Consider the following 16,056-nt stretch of genomic DNA (forward strand, 5'->3'; position numbering starts at 1 on the left):
GGGGTGAACCAACGGAAGGAAGACCTTTCTCTCTGTCTCTCTCTCACTGTCTAACTCTGCCTGTCAATAAAATAAAATAAAATAAAATAAAATATCATTGTGCCTCTTTTTAAAGTGAATTATCCATTTGTAAACTAAAGCATCAATGACCTCAACAGTCTTTCACCCAAGCTTCATCATAAGTTTGATTTTTATTCTTGTTTCAATTTTAACATAGATGATGTTGCTTTGAAAAGAGATCTTTTCAATCTTTTCTTATCCTTCTTAATGCCTAAACTAGATCCTATTCAGACATGTTATAACAAGTTAGTATGAGTTTTTCTGTTGCAAAAATATTGAAAATTAAATTGAAAATTTTTTATAATACACATTTTTCATTAATCTGCTGAATTTTCCAAATAAAATTCCAAATTTCTTTGTTCTCTTGAAAAATGCATTAACTATTTGACAGTAAAGAACTTCCAGACTTGCTATTGTCTAGCAGCCTCTGCTTCCTTAGACATAGCATGAACTCTTTAGTTTCACCCTACTCGTGTTAGAATGGCTCTCATACAGAAATCAACAAACAGCAAATGCTGGCAAGGATGTGGGGAGAAGGGTCCCCTAATCCACTGTTGGTGGGAATGTAAACTGGTACAGCCACTGTCAAAGACAGTATGGAGATACCTCAGAAATCTGAATAGAGACCTACCATATGACCCAGCCATTCTACTTCTGGGAATTTATCAAAAGGAAATGAAATCAGCATACGAAAGAGTAATCTGCACTCTCATGCTCAATTACAGTAGCTAAGATATGGAATCAACCCAGATGTCCATCAACTGATGAGTGGATAAACAAATTATGGTACATATATACTATGGAATATTACACAGCAGTAAAAAATGAAGTCCTGTTATTTGCAACAATGTGGATGCAACTGGAAAGCATTATACTTAGTGAAATAAGCCAGTCACAAAAGGACAGAAAAATAAAGGATAATAAGAAATCGCATGAACAACTATGTGCTAACAAATTGGAAAACCTTGAAGAAATAGATAAATTCCTGAATACACATAACCTATCAAGATTAAATCAAGATATTTGAATTGAATTAGTAGTTAATCAAAGAAAAAATAAAAGGAAAAAGAAAAGATCAAAGAAAAGTCCAGGAAGTGTTGGCTTCACTGTTGAATTCTACCAAACATTTAAAGAGGAACTACAATACTTTTCAAACTATACCAAGACATTGAAAAGGATGGAACTTTGCCAAACGCTTTTATGAGGCCAGTATCAATCTGATTCCAAAACCAAACAAAGACACCACCCAAGTGGAAAACTATAGACCAATATCCTTGATGAACATAGATGTAAAAATTATCAAAAAATATTATCAAAGCAAATGCAGCACTACATCAAAAAGATCACCATACATAATGATCAAGTGGGATTTATTCCAGAGATGAAGGGTGCCTCAACATTCACAAATCAATACACATCACAAATAACATCAAGAGAGTGAAGAACAAAAGCTATGTGCTCATCTCGATATATAGAGAAAATATTTGATAAGATTCAACATCCCTTTAGTATAAGAACCCTCAACAATTATGTGTACTAGCAGCATGCGTCAAAATTATAAAGGCTATATGTGAAAAACAATAGGTAATATCAATGTAAATGGGGAAAAGCTGAAAGCATTTCCCTTCAGATCTGGAACAAGACAAAGATGTCCACTTTCATTCACTTAATCAATATAGTATTGTAAACATTAGCAAGAGCACAATAAAGGATAAAATAAAGGGCAATGAAATTGAAAAGGAGAAATTCAAAATATATAACTTTGCACATGACGTTATGTTGTACATGGTAAAACCTAAACACTCTACCAAAAAAGCTGATAAAAAGATAAACCAATTCAGTAAAGTCACAAGTTACAAAAATCATAATATAAAAAAGCAGCATTTTTATATATCAATAATGATCAATTTGAAACAGAAATTGAGAAATACATCACGATAACTACAAAAATAAAATATTTAGGAATAAATTTAACTGAAGAAGTGAGATCTCTTTCTTTAATGAAAGAAATCACCAAGGACACAGAAACATGGAAATATATTCCTTGTTCATGAATTGGAAGTATTAATATTAAAATGTCTATACTCTCTAGGGGTCGGCATTGTAGCATAGCAGAAAAAGCTACTGCCGGAGATGCCAGCATCCCATACAGGCCCTGGTTCAGCTCCACTTCTCATCCAGTTCCCTGTTAATGGCCTGGGAAAAGCAGTAGAAAATGGCCTAAGTGTTTGGGCCACTGCCATCCATGTGGGAGATCCATAGGAAGCTCCTGGCTCCTGTCTTTGTTCTGGCCCAGAACTGGCCATTGCGGCCATTTTGGGGAATGAACCAGTAGATGGGAGATCTTTCTGTTTCTCCCTGTGTCTCTGTAACTCTGACTTTCAAAATATATAAATAAATCTTGAAAAAATAAAAATAAAATTCCTATACTATCTGAAATAATCCACATATTCCATGCAATCCCTATGAAACTACCAATGACATTCTTTATAGAATTAGAAAAAACAATCCTAAAATTTATATGGAATTATTAAAGACCCAGGTTAGCCAAAATGATCCTGAAGGGAAAGAAATCAAGCTGGATGCATCACAATAGCCAATGTCACAGCATACTACAAAGCTGTAGTTATTAAATAGCATAGTATTTGCATAAATATCAACACATAGATCAATGAAACAGAAGAGAGATAGAAATTAATCTACATAAATATAGTCAAATGAGTTTTGATGAAGATGCCAAAGAACATACATTGGAGAAAGGATGCTCGTTTTAATAAGTGGTGCTGGCAAAACTGGAAGTGTACAAAAGAATGAAATTAGATCTGTACTTATCGCCATATATAAATACACAACCGATCAAAAAGATAGGGTATGTGTTGATGAGATTTCACAAATAAGACCAGTGTAAGCAACTAATGAAGGATAGAATTAAAAGGGAGAGAATGATCCTGCAGGGGAAACAGGACACACAGCAGACTCATAGAATGGCAGCACTCCTGCCTCAGAATCAACCCTTGGGACACTCAGATCTGGCTAAAAGGTCCATGAGAGTCTCACAGGCATGGAAAGCCATGACACGGTGGCAAAAAACAATCTAAATGAAAGATCCTGGTGAACAAGACCCCAGCAGAAGGAACAGGCCATCAAGGAGAGAGGCGCCTTTCTCTGAAGGGAGGAAGGAACCTCCACTGTGATACGGCCTTGACTAAACAAGTTCAGAGTCGGTGAACTCAAGGGGCTTCCATAGCCTAGACAGCTCATAGCAAGAGTCTTGGGTGATTGCTGATGTCATAAATAAGAGTGCCAATTGTTAAATCAACAACGGGAGTCACTGGGTACATGCTCCCCACGTAGGATCTCTGTCCTTAATGTGTTCTGCTAGGAAACTTATAAACAACACTACTAGTCGAACAATACCCTATACCTTGTGCGGTTGTGTGAGTGCAGCCTGTTGAAATCCTTGCTTAGTATATACTAAGTTGATCTTCAGTATATGAAGGTAGTTGAAAATGAAACTCGATGAAGGGCGGGATGGGAGAGGGAGTGGGAGAGGGGAGGGCCTCGGGAGGGAGGGAGGTTGGGGGGAAGCCACAACAATACAAAAGTTGCACTTTGTAAATTCACATTTATTAAATAAAAAATAACTATATAACAAACAAAAAAAGAAAAAAAGAACTTAATACTTTACCCTTTTAGTATTTTTTATGTTCTACTTAAAACTATTGGTTGAACTCTGTAATTAATACACAATTACTCTTAGGTGCTTAATTAATGCTATAACTAGTACTCAAATAGTATTTTACATTTTATGTTCTGTGTGGGTGCAAACTGTTGAAATCTTTACTTAATATATGCTAAATTGATCTTCTGTATATAAAGATAATTGAAAATGAATCTTGATGTGAATGGAAGGGGAAAGGGAGTGGGAGAGGAGAGTGTTGTGGGTGGGAGGGAAGTTATGGGGGGGGAAGCTATTGTTATCCATAAGCTGTACTTTGTAAATTTATGTTCATTAAAAAAAATTAAAAAAAATAAATTAAGGTGGCTCTAAGACCTAACTGTAAGACCTTAGTCTATAAAATTTTTAGAAGAATATATATGATAAACCCTTCAGGGCATTAGTGTAGGTGATGAAGGTGATGATTTCTTGGACAAGACCCCCAAAGCACAGGCAACAAAATCAAAACTAGACACATGGATTACATCAAACTCAGAAGCTTCTGCATAACAAAGGAAACAATAAATAGAATAAAGAGACATCCAATAGCCTGGGAAAAATATTTGTCTGTACTGATCCAACAAAGCATTGATATCCAGAATATATCAACAACTCAAACAATTCAACAGAACAAAACAACCAATCAAGTGATGAGCAAAGGACCTGAATAGACAGTCCTCAAAAGAGGAAATACAAATGACCAACAGACATATAAAAAAATTGCTCAGTATCATTAACCATGAGGGAAACATAAATGCAAACTGCGGTGAGATATTACCTCACCCCTGTCAGAATGGCTACTATCAAAATGACAGAGGGCAGTTACTGCTGGCTAGGTTGTGGAGAAAGGAGAATTTTATACACTGTTGCCGGAAGTGTAAATTAGTGCAGCCACTGTGGAAAGCTGTATGGATATGTCTTCAAAAACTAGAAATGGGAGCCAGCACTGTGGCACAGCAGATTAAGCCACCGCCTGCAGTGCCTGCATCCTATGTGGGCAGTGGTTCAAGACCCGACTGGAAGAATTGGGGCCGGTGCTGTGGCACAGTAGGCTAAGCCTCTGCCTGCTGCACTGACATCCCGTATAGTTGCTGGTTCATGTCCTGGCTGCTCCTTTTCCAATCCAGCTCTGTGCTATAGCCTGGGAAAGCAGTAGAAGATGGCCCAACTCCTTGGGCCCCTGCACTTGTGTGGGAGACCCAGAAGAAGCTCCTAGCTCCTGGCTCCAGTTCAGCCCAGCTCCAGCTGTTGTGGCCAGTTGGGGAGTGAACCAGCAGATGGAAGATCTCTCTCTCTCTCTCTCTCTCTCTCTCTCTCCCTTTCAAATAAATAAATAAATCTTAAGCAAACAAACAAACCCCTAGAAATGGAACTGCCATGTGTTCCAGCAATCACACTACTGAGTATACACAGAAAATGAAATAATTATATCAAGGAGATACCTGCTCCACCATGTTTATAGCTGCACTGTTCACAATAGCCAAAAATTGGAATTAAACAAGCTGTCCCTCATCAGATGAATGATTAAAGAAAATGTGGCATATAAACAAAATGAAGTATTATTCAGCTATAAACAATAATGAAACCATGTCATTTGCAGGAAAATACATGTAACTGGATGACATCATGTTGAGTGCAATAAGCCAGACACAGAAATACAAATACTACATGTTCACCCTTATATGTGGGAGCTAAGATCAGAAAAAATCAGTCTGAACATAAAATGTTGATTGTTGCAGGCTAGGAGACATGGGAGGGAAGAAAGGAATTTGGATAGCAAATAAGAAAGGCTTGGTGTAGTCCATTAACTGTGACAAAGATACTAATGTGAGATGTTAACAGGGGAAGTGGGGTGAGGGGTATATGGAAACTCAAACACTACCTCACAATTTTTGTTTTGTTAATTTAAAGTAAATAACAAAAAATGAAAATCTCAGGACTTGATAGCTTTACTGCAGAATTCTATCAAAACATTTAAAGAACTAATGCCAATCTTTCTGAAAACATATCAAAAGAAACAGGAATACTTCCAAACTACATTTTACCAAGCCATCATCAATGCCTGGTAACAAAGCCAGACAAGGAAACTCCAAGAAAAGAAAGTCAGGGGCCACCTACAGGGCCAGAATCTCATATGGGTGCTGGTTTGAGTTCCGGCTGCTCCTCTTCTGATCCAGCTCTCTGCTATGGCCTGAGAAAGCTGTGCAAGATGGCCCAAGTCCTTGGGCCCCTGCACCCACATGGGAGACCCAGAAGAAGCTCCTGGCTCCTGGCTTTGGATTGGCACAGCTCCAGCTGTTGTGGCCATTTGAGGAGTGAACCAGGGACAGAAGTTCTCTCTTTCCATCTGTTTCTGTCTCTTTCTCTCTGCCTCTGCCTGTCTATAACTCTGCCTTTCAAACAAATAAATAAATGTTTTTTAAAAAAGAAAGAAAGTTACAAGTCAAGATAACTGATGACTACAGATGCAAAAATATTCAATAAAATACCAGTAAACTGGAGGCTGAAGCTGTGGTGTAGGGAATAAAGCCGCCACCTGAAACACTGGCATCCCATATGGGTGCTGGTTAGAAACCTGGCTGCTCCACTTCTAATCCAGCTCCCTGCTAATGCACCTGGGAAAGCAAAAGAAGATGGCCCTAGTACTTGGGTCCCTGCCACCCATGTGGTATATCTGGGAGAAGCTCTTGGCTCCTGGCCTCAGCCTGACCCAGCCCTGGCCATTGTGGCGATTTGGGGAGTAAAATCAGTGAATGGAAGATCGCTCTTTCTCTGTCTCCCTATTTCTCTGTAACTCTGCCTTTCGAATAAAGTTTTTTTTTTAATTAATTAATTTTTTTTTACAGGCAGAGTAGATAGTGAGAGAGAGAGACAGAGAGAAAGGTCCTCCTTTTGCCGTTGGTTCACCCTCCAATGGCCGCCACAGCTGGCGCACTGCGGCTGGCGCACTGCACTGATCCGATGGCAGGAGCCAGGTACTTCTCCTGGTCTCCCATGGGGTGCAGGGCCCAAGCACTTGGGCCATCCTCCACTGCACTCCCTGGCCACAGCAGAGAGCTGGCCTGGAAGAGGGGCAACCGGGACAGAATCTGGCGCCCCGACCGGGACTAGAACCGGTGTGCCGGCGCCGCTAGGTGGAGGATTAGCCTATTGAGCCGCGGCGCCGGCCTTCGAATAAAGTTTTTAAAATAAAATAAAACAAATAAATCAAATCAAATCAAACAAAATAAGTTTTTTAAAAATACCAGCACACTGAATTCCAAAGCATATTACAAGGATAGTTCATCATAATCAAGTGAAATTTATTCCTGGAATATAAAGATGGCTTAACCTATGTAAAAGTACACATATGATACACCATATTAAAAATGAAATATACACCCAGACCAAGTGGGATTTATCCCTGGTATGCAGGGATGGTTTAATGTGCGCAAGACAATCAATGTGATACACCACATTAACAGACTGCAGAAGAAAAACCATATGATTATCTCAATAGATGCCGAGAAAGCATTTGATAAAATACAACACCCGTTCATGATGAAAACTCTAAGCAAACTGGGTTTGGAAGGAACATTCCTCAATACAATCAAAGCAATCTATGAAAAACCCACAGCCAACATCCTATTGAATGGGGAAAAGTTGGAAGCATTTCCACTGAGATCTGGTACCAGACAGGGATGCCCACTCTCACCACTGCTATTCAATATAGTTCTGGAGGTTCTAGCCAGAGCTATTAGGCAAGAAAAAGAAATTAAAGGGATACAAATTGGGAAGGAAGAACTCAAACTATCCCTCTTTGCAGATGACATGATTCTGTATTTAGGGGACCCAAAGAACTCTACTAAGAGACTATTGGAACTCATAGAAGAGTTTGGCAAAGTAGCAGGGTATAAAATCAATGCACAAAAATCAACAGCCTTTGTATACACAGACAATGCCATGGCTGAGGAAGAACTTCTAAGATCAATCCCATTCACAATAGCTACAAAAACAATCAAATACCTTGGAATAAACTTAACCAAAGACGTTAAAGATCTCTACGATGAAAATTACAAAACCTTAAAGAAAGAAATAGAAGAGGATACCAAGAAATGGAAAAATCTTCCATGCTCATGGATTGGAAGAATCAATATCATGAAAATGTCCATTCTCCCAAAAGCAATTTACAGATTCAATGCTATACCAATCAAGATACCGAAGACCTTCTTCTCAGATCTGGAAAAAATGGTGCTGAAATTTATATGGAGGCACAAGAGACCTCGAATAGCTAAAGCAATCTTGTACAACAAAAACAAAGCCGGAGGCATCACAATACCAGATTTCAGGACATACTACAGGGCAGTTGTAATCAAAACAGCATGGTGCTGGTACAGAAACAGATGGATAGACCAATGGAACAGAATTGAAACACCAGAAATCAACCCAAACATCTACAGCCAACTTATATTTGATCAAGGATCTAAAACTAATTCCTGGAGCAAGGACAGTCTATTCAATAAATGGTGCTGGGAAAATTGGATTTCCACGTGCAGAATCATGAAGCAAGACCCCTACCTTACACCTTACACAAAAATCCACTCAACATGGATTAAAGACCTAAATCTACGACCTGACACCATCAAGTTACTAGAGAACATTGGAGAAACCCTTCAAGATATTGGCACAGGCAAAGAATTTCTGGAAAAGACCCGGGAGGCACAGGCAGTCAAAGCCAAAATCAACTATTGGGATTGCATCAAATTGAGAAGTTTCTGTACTGCAAAAGAAACAGTCAGGAGAGTGAAGAGACAACCGACAGAATGGGAAAAAATATTTGCAAACTATGCAACAGATAAAGGGTTAATAACCAGAATCTACAAAGAGATCAAGAAACTCCACAAAAACAAAACCAACAACCCACTTAAGAGATGGGCCAAGGACCTCAATAGACATTTTTCAAAAGAGGAAATCCAAATGGCCAACAGGCACATGAAAAAATGTTCAAGGTCATTAGCAATCAGGGAAATGCAAATCAAAACCACAATGAGGTTTCACCTCACCCCGGTTAGAATGGCTCACATGCAGAAATCTACCAACAACAGATGCTGGTGAGGATGTGGGGAAAAAGGGACACTAACCCACTGTTGGTGGGAATGTAAACTGGTCAAGCCACTATGGAAGTCAGTCTGGAGATTCCTCAGAAACCTGAAGATAACCCTACCGTTCGACCCAGCCATCCCACTCCTTGGAATTTACCCAAAGGAATTTAAATTGGCAAACAAAAAAGAGGTCTGCACCCTAATGTTTATTGCAGCTCAATTCACAATAGCTAAGACCTGGAACCAACCTAAATGCCCATCAACGATAGACTGGATAAAGAAATTATGGGATATGTACTCTTTAGAATACTATACCGCAGTAAGAAACAACGAAATCCAGTCATTTGCAACAAAATGGAGGAATCTGGAACACATCATGCTGAGTGAAATAAGCCAGTCCCAAAGGGACAAATACCATATGTTCTCCCTGATCGGTGACGACTGACTGAACACCAAGAGGGAAACCTGTTGGAGTGAGGTGGACACTAGGGGAAACGGTGGCTTGACCAGCATAGCCCTGACTGTTAATGAACAACTTAATACATTATCCCTCTTAGTAGTTTTTTTGTCTGTTCTACTTAATATGACTGGTTTAGTTCTGTAATTGATGCACAGTTATTCTTAAGTGTTGAAAATTAACTGAAATGTGATCCCTGTTGAACATGGGAGTGGGAATGGGAGAGGGAAGAGATGTATAATTTGGGAGATGCTCAGGCTGACTTGCCCCAAGTGGTGGAGTTGGAAGCATACCAGGGGATTCCAATTCAATCCCATCGAGGTGGCATGTACCAATGCCATCTCACTGTTCCAGGTGATCAATTTCAGTTCACAGTTGGTCATGGTGGAGGGACTGGGAGTCAAAGGGAGCACATAGACAAGTCTAGTACCTGCTAACGCTAACCGATAGAATAAATAAAGGGGAGAGTGATCCAACATGGGAAGTGAGATACTCAGCAGACTCATAGAATGGCAGAGGTCCTAAATAGCACTCTGGCCTCAGAATCAGCCCTAAAGGCATTCAGAGCTGGCTGAAAGGCTCATGAGAGTATTTCAGGCATGGAAAGCCAAGACACTCTGGCAAAAGATCTCTAAGAGTGAGATCCCAGTGGAAAGAACAGGTCATCAAAGAAGGAGGTACCTTTCTCTGAAGAGAGGAGAGAACCTCCACTTTGACTATGACCTTGTCTAAACAAGATAAGAGTCGGAGAACTCAGAGGGCTTCCATAGCCTTGGAAACTCATGACTGGAGCATAGGGAGATTACTGATGCCATAGACAGGAGTGTCAATTGGTAAAGTCAACAACAGGAGTCACTGTGCACTTACTCCTCATGTAGGATCTCTAACCTTAATGTGCTGTACATTGATATTTAATGCTATAACGAGTACTCAAACAATATATTTCACTTTGTGTTTCTATGGGGGTGCAAACTGTTGAAATCCTTACTTAATGCATACTAAACTGATCCTCTGTAAAAAAAAAAAAAAGAAAAGAAATTATCAACTCCCAACTTGACTCTCACTGGGATTAAACATGACAATAGGTCTGATCTGATTTCATCATCATTTAAAAAAAATCATCTATTATTTTTCACTTTATGTTTCTGTGTGGGAGCAAACTGTTGAAATCCATACTTAATGTATACTAAGCTGATCTTCTGTATATTAAGATAATCGAAAATGAATCTTGATGTGAATGGAAGGGGAGAGGGAGTGGGAAAGGGGAGGGTTGTGGGTGGGAAGGACGGTATGGGGGGGAAGCCATTGTAATCCATAAGTCGCACTTTGGAAATTTATATTTATATTCATTAAATAAAAGTTTAAAAAAAAATGAAATATAAAAATCAAATAATCATCTCATTAGGTGTAGAAAAGGCATTTGAAGAAAGTCAACATCCTTTAGTAATAAAAATTAAACACAAATTATGTATACAAGGTATGTACCTGAACACAGTAAAGACTATATATGACAAATTCACAACCAACATCACACTTAATGATGGAAAGTTGAAAAAATTATTTCTCTAAGATTGGGTACAAGACATGGATAACCACTCCTGTTTTTTTTAAAGATTTATTTTATTTATTTGAAAGACAGAGTTAGAGAGAGAGGTTAAGACAGAGAAAGAGAGGTCTTCCATCCACTGGTTCACTCCCCAGATGGCTGGAGCTGAGCTGATCCAAAGCCAGGAGCCAGGAGCTTCTTCTGGGCCTCCCATGTGGGCGCAGGGGCCCAATGACTTGGGCCATCTTGCACAGCTTTCCCAGGCCATAGCAGAGAACTGGATCAGAAGAGGTGCAGCCGGAACTAGAACTGGCGCCCATATGGGATGTCAGCACATTAGGCCAGGGCGTTAACCCGCTGTGCCGCAGCGCCGGCCCCTCCAACCACTCTTGTTAATTCTGGAAGTCCTAGTAAAAGAAATTAGGCAAAAGCTGAACATAAAATGCACTCAAAGTGATAAGAAAAAAATTCAGTTGCTCCTGTGTCCACATAGCATGATGTGTACAAGACTCCACCACAAATCTGTTGTCACTACTGAACAAACTTAATAAATTTGTAGTGTGTAAAGTCAACATACAAAAATCAATGGAAGGCCGGCGCCGCGGCTCACTAGGCTAATCCTCCGCCTTGCGGCGCCTGCACACCGGGTTCTAGTCCCGGTCGGGGCGCCGGATTCTGTCCCGGTTGCCCCTCTTCCAGGCCAGTTCTCTGCTGTGGCCAGGGAGTGCAGTGGAGGATGGCCCAAGTGCTTGGGCCCTGCACCCCATGGGAGACCAGGAAAAGCACCGGGCTCCTGGCTCCTGCCATCGGATCAGCGCAGTGCGCCGGCCGCAGCGCGCCGACCGCGGCGGCCATTGGAGAGTGAACCAACGGCAAAGGAAGACCTTTCTCTCTGTCTCTCTCTCTCACTGTCCACTCTGCCTGTCAAAAAAAAAAAAAAAATCAATGGAAATTCTCTGTATCAAAAATGCAGTGACTCTTCTGTGTGTGTATTTAGTGTTTTTAGCTTCCACATGAGAGAGAAAATGCAGTATTTGTCTTTTTGTGTCTGGCTTATTTCACTTAACATAATGTGCTCCCATTGCATCCGTTTTCCTGGAAATGACAGGTTTTGTTCCGTTGTATGGCTAACTGGTATTTTATTGTGTATATACACACCACAACTTCTTTACACATTCATCTGTTGACTTTGGTTGATTCCACATCTTGCCTGTTGTGAAGAATCATTTAATAACCATGATGGTGCAATTATCTCTTTGATAGTAATAAAATATCTTTTGGCTATATATCCAGTAGTGGGATTGCTAGGTAATATGACAGTTCTATTTCTAGTTTTAAAAGTAATCTCCGTACTTGTTTTCATTGTTTCCCTACTATCTCACATTCCCACAAACAGTATATAAGAGTTCCCTTTCTTCTCAGTCCTTTCCTGTGTTTGTTGCATTCTGTCTTTTCTAACTAATAACCACTCTAGTGGGGGTACAGTGAAGTCTCATTGTGGTTTCAATTTGCATTTCCCACATGGCCAGTGATATTGAGCATCTCTTCTCATATTTATGTATATCTCCTTTTGCAAAATGTCTATTCAGGTCCTTACCCTATTAACTGGATTGGTTGTTTTTTCCTTTTTGGTAAGTTTTATGACAGCCTTATATATTCTGAATATTAATCCTTCAACAGATAACTAGCTTGAAAATATTTTCTTCTATTCTATTGATTGTTTCTTCACTCTGTTGACTGTTTCCTTTGCTATAAGGAAGCCTTTAGTTTGATATAATCTCATTTGTGTAATTTTACTTTTGTTATCTGTGCTTTTAGTGTCGTAGTAAAAAACCATTGCTTACGTTAATGTATTGAAGTGGTTACCCCATGTTCTCTTCTAGCAGGTTCATAATTTCAGGTCTTTGATCTATCTTGAGTTTTGTATATGGTGAGACGTAGGAATTTAATTTCACTTTCTACATGTGAATATCAAGTTCTTCCAACAACATTCATTGATGAGACTATTCTTTCCTCAGTGTATATTCTTAGTATCTTAGTTAAACATCAGTTAGAGGTATGTATGTGAATTAATTTCTGGGTTCTTTATTCTACTCCATTGATCTATGTGTTGGTTATCATGCCAGTAACGAGCTGTTTTAATTAGTATAGATTAGTAGTTGCTTTGAAGTCAAATATTGTGATGTATCCAGCTTTATTTATTTTTGCTCAGGATCATCTTGGATCTTTTTTTATTTTACATGAATTTAGGTTTTTAAAAAACATCTTATTTCAGAATAGCTTTAAATTCACAAAATGAAGATTGTGAGGTTGCATTTTTTATTTCTGTAAAGAATGCCTTTTCTAAATTAATAGGGATTGGATTTAATCTCTAGAGAGAGAGAGAGATATTACATCTACTGGTTCATTCCGCAAATGGCTGTAATGGCTGGGATGGGCCTAGGGAAAGCCAGGAGCCAGGAACTTTATCCTGGCCTCCCACATGGGTGGCAGAGGCCCAAGTATTTAGACAAACATCAGCTACCTTTCCACATCATTAATAGGGAGCTGAATCAAAAGCAGAGCAGCCAGGACTTGAAACAGCACTCTGATATGGGATGCCATCTTTACAAGTGGCAGATTAACCTGCTGCTACACAGCACTGGCCCTTTGTTGAGAATTCTTGGCTGGCGCCGTGGCTCACTAGGCTAATCCTCCGCCTGCGGAGCTGGCACCGCGGGTTCTAGTCCCGGTTGGGCCCTGCAGCCGCATGGGAGACCAGGAGGAAGCACCTGGCTCCTGGCTTAGGATTGGCACAGAGTACAAGCTGCAGCGCGCTGGCCGAAGTGCCACTTCTGGGGTGAACCAATGGAAAAGGAAGACCTCTCTCTCTCTCTCACTGTCTAACTCTGCCTGTCAAAAAAAAAAAAAAAAAAAAAAAAGAGAATTCTTATCAGAGAGTTTGTTCTATGATCCTATTCTTTTTGGAGAGGACATAGATTCTATAGAATCTCCAATTTTTAACGCCAGTGGGATTTCTGCTAAATATTTTTTCATCTCTAACTAAATATGAAGCTTGCATAATTAATTAATTCTTAATTATTGAATAAATTTTAAGTGCCTATTGTGTCTCAGCTATCATCTTTCTCTACTGGTGAGCAAATACCTATATGTTGGGGTGCTCTGGTACTCCAAGAGATGCTCCTGAGGAGTATACAAATAGATTCTGCTGTTTTCACTTCACTCATTTTTCCTTTGCTGATAAAATTTTCATTTAGATTAATTTTCAGTGGGAGTGGGGCCAGGAGTGGTGTCAGATATATCTGGGAAAGGTTTTCATTAAGCAGTCTTCTCCAGTGATATTCCACAAGGTCTTTATATTACTGTACAAGCCCTTCTCTCTCATCTTGCCTTCTTCCTCTCCACTGGATAGCCACTGGTACAGTAGAAAAATATTGGGGTTGAGAATCAGATGAAATGGAACCTAATCTCAGTTCTATAACTCATTATGTGTCCTAGAGTTTTCAAAACTTTCCATCCTTGGTCTCCATCCCTAGATATTTTCTTTTAAGTAGGTGTAAAATGGAGCTTAAATAGACATATTATTTTTTATTTATTTTAAACCTTTATTTAATAAATATAAATTTCCAAAGTACAGCTTATGGATTGCAATGGCTTCCCCCCCAATAACTTCCCTCCCACCCACAACCCTCCCCTCTCCCACCCCTCTCCCATTCCATTCACATCAAGATTCATTTTCAATTCTCTTTATATACAGAAGATCAATTTAGCATATATTAAGTAAAGCTTTCAAAAGTTTGTACCCACACAGAAACACAAAGTGTAAAGTACTGTTTGAGTACTAGTTATAGCATTAATTCACAATGTACAACACATTAAGGACAGAGATCCTACATGAGGAGTAAGTGCACAGTGACTCCTGCTGTTGACTTAACAAATTGACACTCTTGTTTATGGCATCAGTAATCTCCCTAGGCTATTGTCATGAGCTGCCAAGGCTATGGAAGCCTCTTGAGTTTGCTGACTCTGATCTTATTTAGACAAGGTCATAGTCAAAGTGGAAGTTCTCTCCTCCTTTCAAAGAAAGGTACCTCCTTCTTTGATGGCCCATTCTTTGCACTAGGGTCTCACTCGCAGAGATCTTTCATTTAGGTCATTTTTTTTTTTTTTGCCAGAGTGTCTTGGCTTTCCATGCCTGAAATACTCTCACAGGCTTTTCAGCTGGATCCGAATGCCTTAAGGGCTGATTCTGAGGCCAGAGTGGTGTTTAGGACATCTGCCATTCTATGAGTCTGCTGTGTATCCCGCTTCCCATGTTGGATCATTCTCTCCCTTTTTGATTCTATCACTTAGTATTTGCAGACACTAATCTTGTTTATGTGATCCCTTTGACTCTTAGTCCTATCATGATCAATTGTGAACTGAAATTGATCACTGGGACTAGTGAGATGGCATTGGTACATGCCACCCTGATGGGATTGAATTGGAATCCCCTGGTATGTTTCTAACTCTACCATTTGGGGCAAGTCCGATTGAGCATGTAAATAGACGTATTATTAAACACTCTCTGTTTTTGATAGCCAAGTTGGAAACCAATGTGGACAAAATGGGAAAAGAGAAAGACTTAGTTTATGTTAACCCTGGACAAGAAGATACTTCTCAGGCACATGATCACTACGCTTATGTGTATGAGAGGCTTTCATGAGGAAGTAATAGTGAATATTTGATTTTTAGTCCACTAACTTCAAGTCAGGATGAGTGGGGATAGGGTGGAGGATAGAAAGTAGAGGGGCAAGGGAAGAAGAATAACTATGGCAACAGGTCCCAGGTAGTTTAAATAAGTTCTAACAGAAATGCCTACAGATGAATTGTTGTCAGTGGATTGAGAAATTTTCAACCTGTATGAGAAGCTATTAGGGCTGAATAGTGAGATGACCATGTGACAGCATTTTGATAGAATCAAGGAGTAGTTTGGGGTGAGAGGTCAAACTAGATGAAATGTAAGGTCCTGTTCAACCGAAAATTCAGTGATACTGAGGAAATTATTATTAAACAGGATAGTTGGAAGTAGTTATACAATTAGAGAATATGCCAATGCCACCGTGGAATGTGCTACATGGAGGATATGATCAAGAAGATGATCTTTTAAGCAATATAATGTTTAAATAAATATCGCCCCAATTTTGAGAAAAAT

At 39.5% G+C, this 16,056-nt stretch overlaps 1 protein-coding gene across 1 annotated transcript in view; it reads left to right on the forward strand.

Annotated features, from left to right (window-relative positions):
- Positions 1-15,567, forward strand: part of LOC100344356 (syntaxin-3) — a 33,006-nt gene extending 17,439 nt beyond the window's left edge. The window contains exon 3 of the mRNA XM_002720236.2: positions 15,443-15,567. Within this exon, the coding sequence (XP_002720282.2) occupies positions 15,443-15,567 (125 nt within the window). The remainder of the gene's footprint in view (positions 1-15,442) is intronic.
- The last annotated feature ends 489 nt before the right edge of the window (positions 15,568-16,056 follow it).

The sequence above is a fragment of the Oryctolagus cuniculus genome, chromosome X (assembly GCF_964237555.1).
Source record: "Oryctolagus cuniculus chromosome X, mOryCun1.1, whole genome shotgun sequence".
In the NCBI taxonomy this organism is placed as follows: Eukaryota; Metazoa; Chordata; class Mammalia; order Lagomorpha; family Leporidae; genus Oryctolagus; species Oryctolagus cuniculus.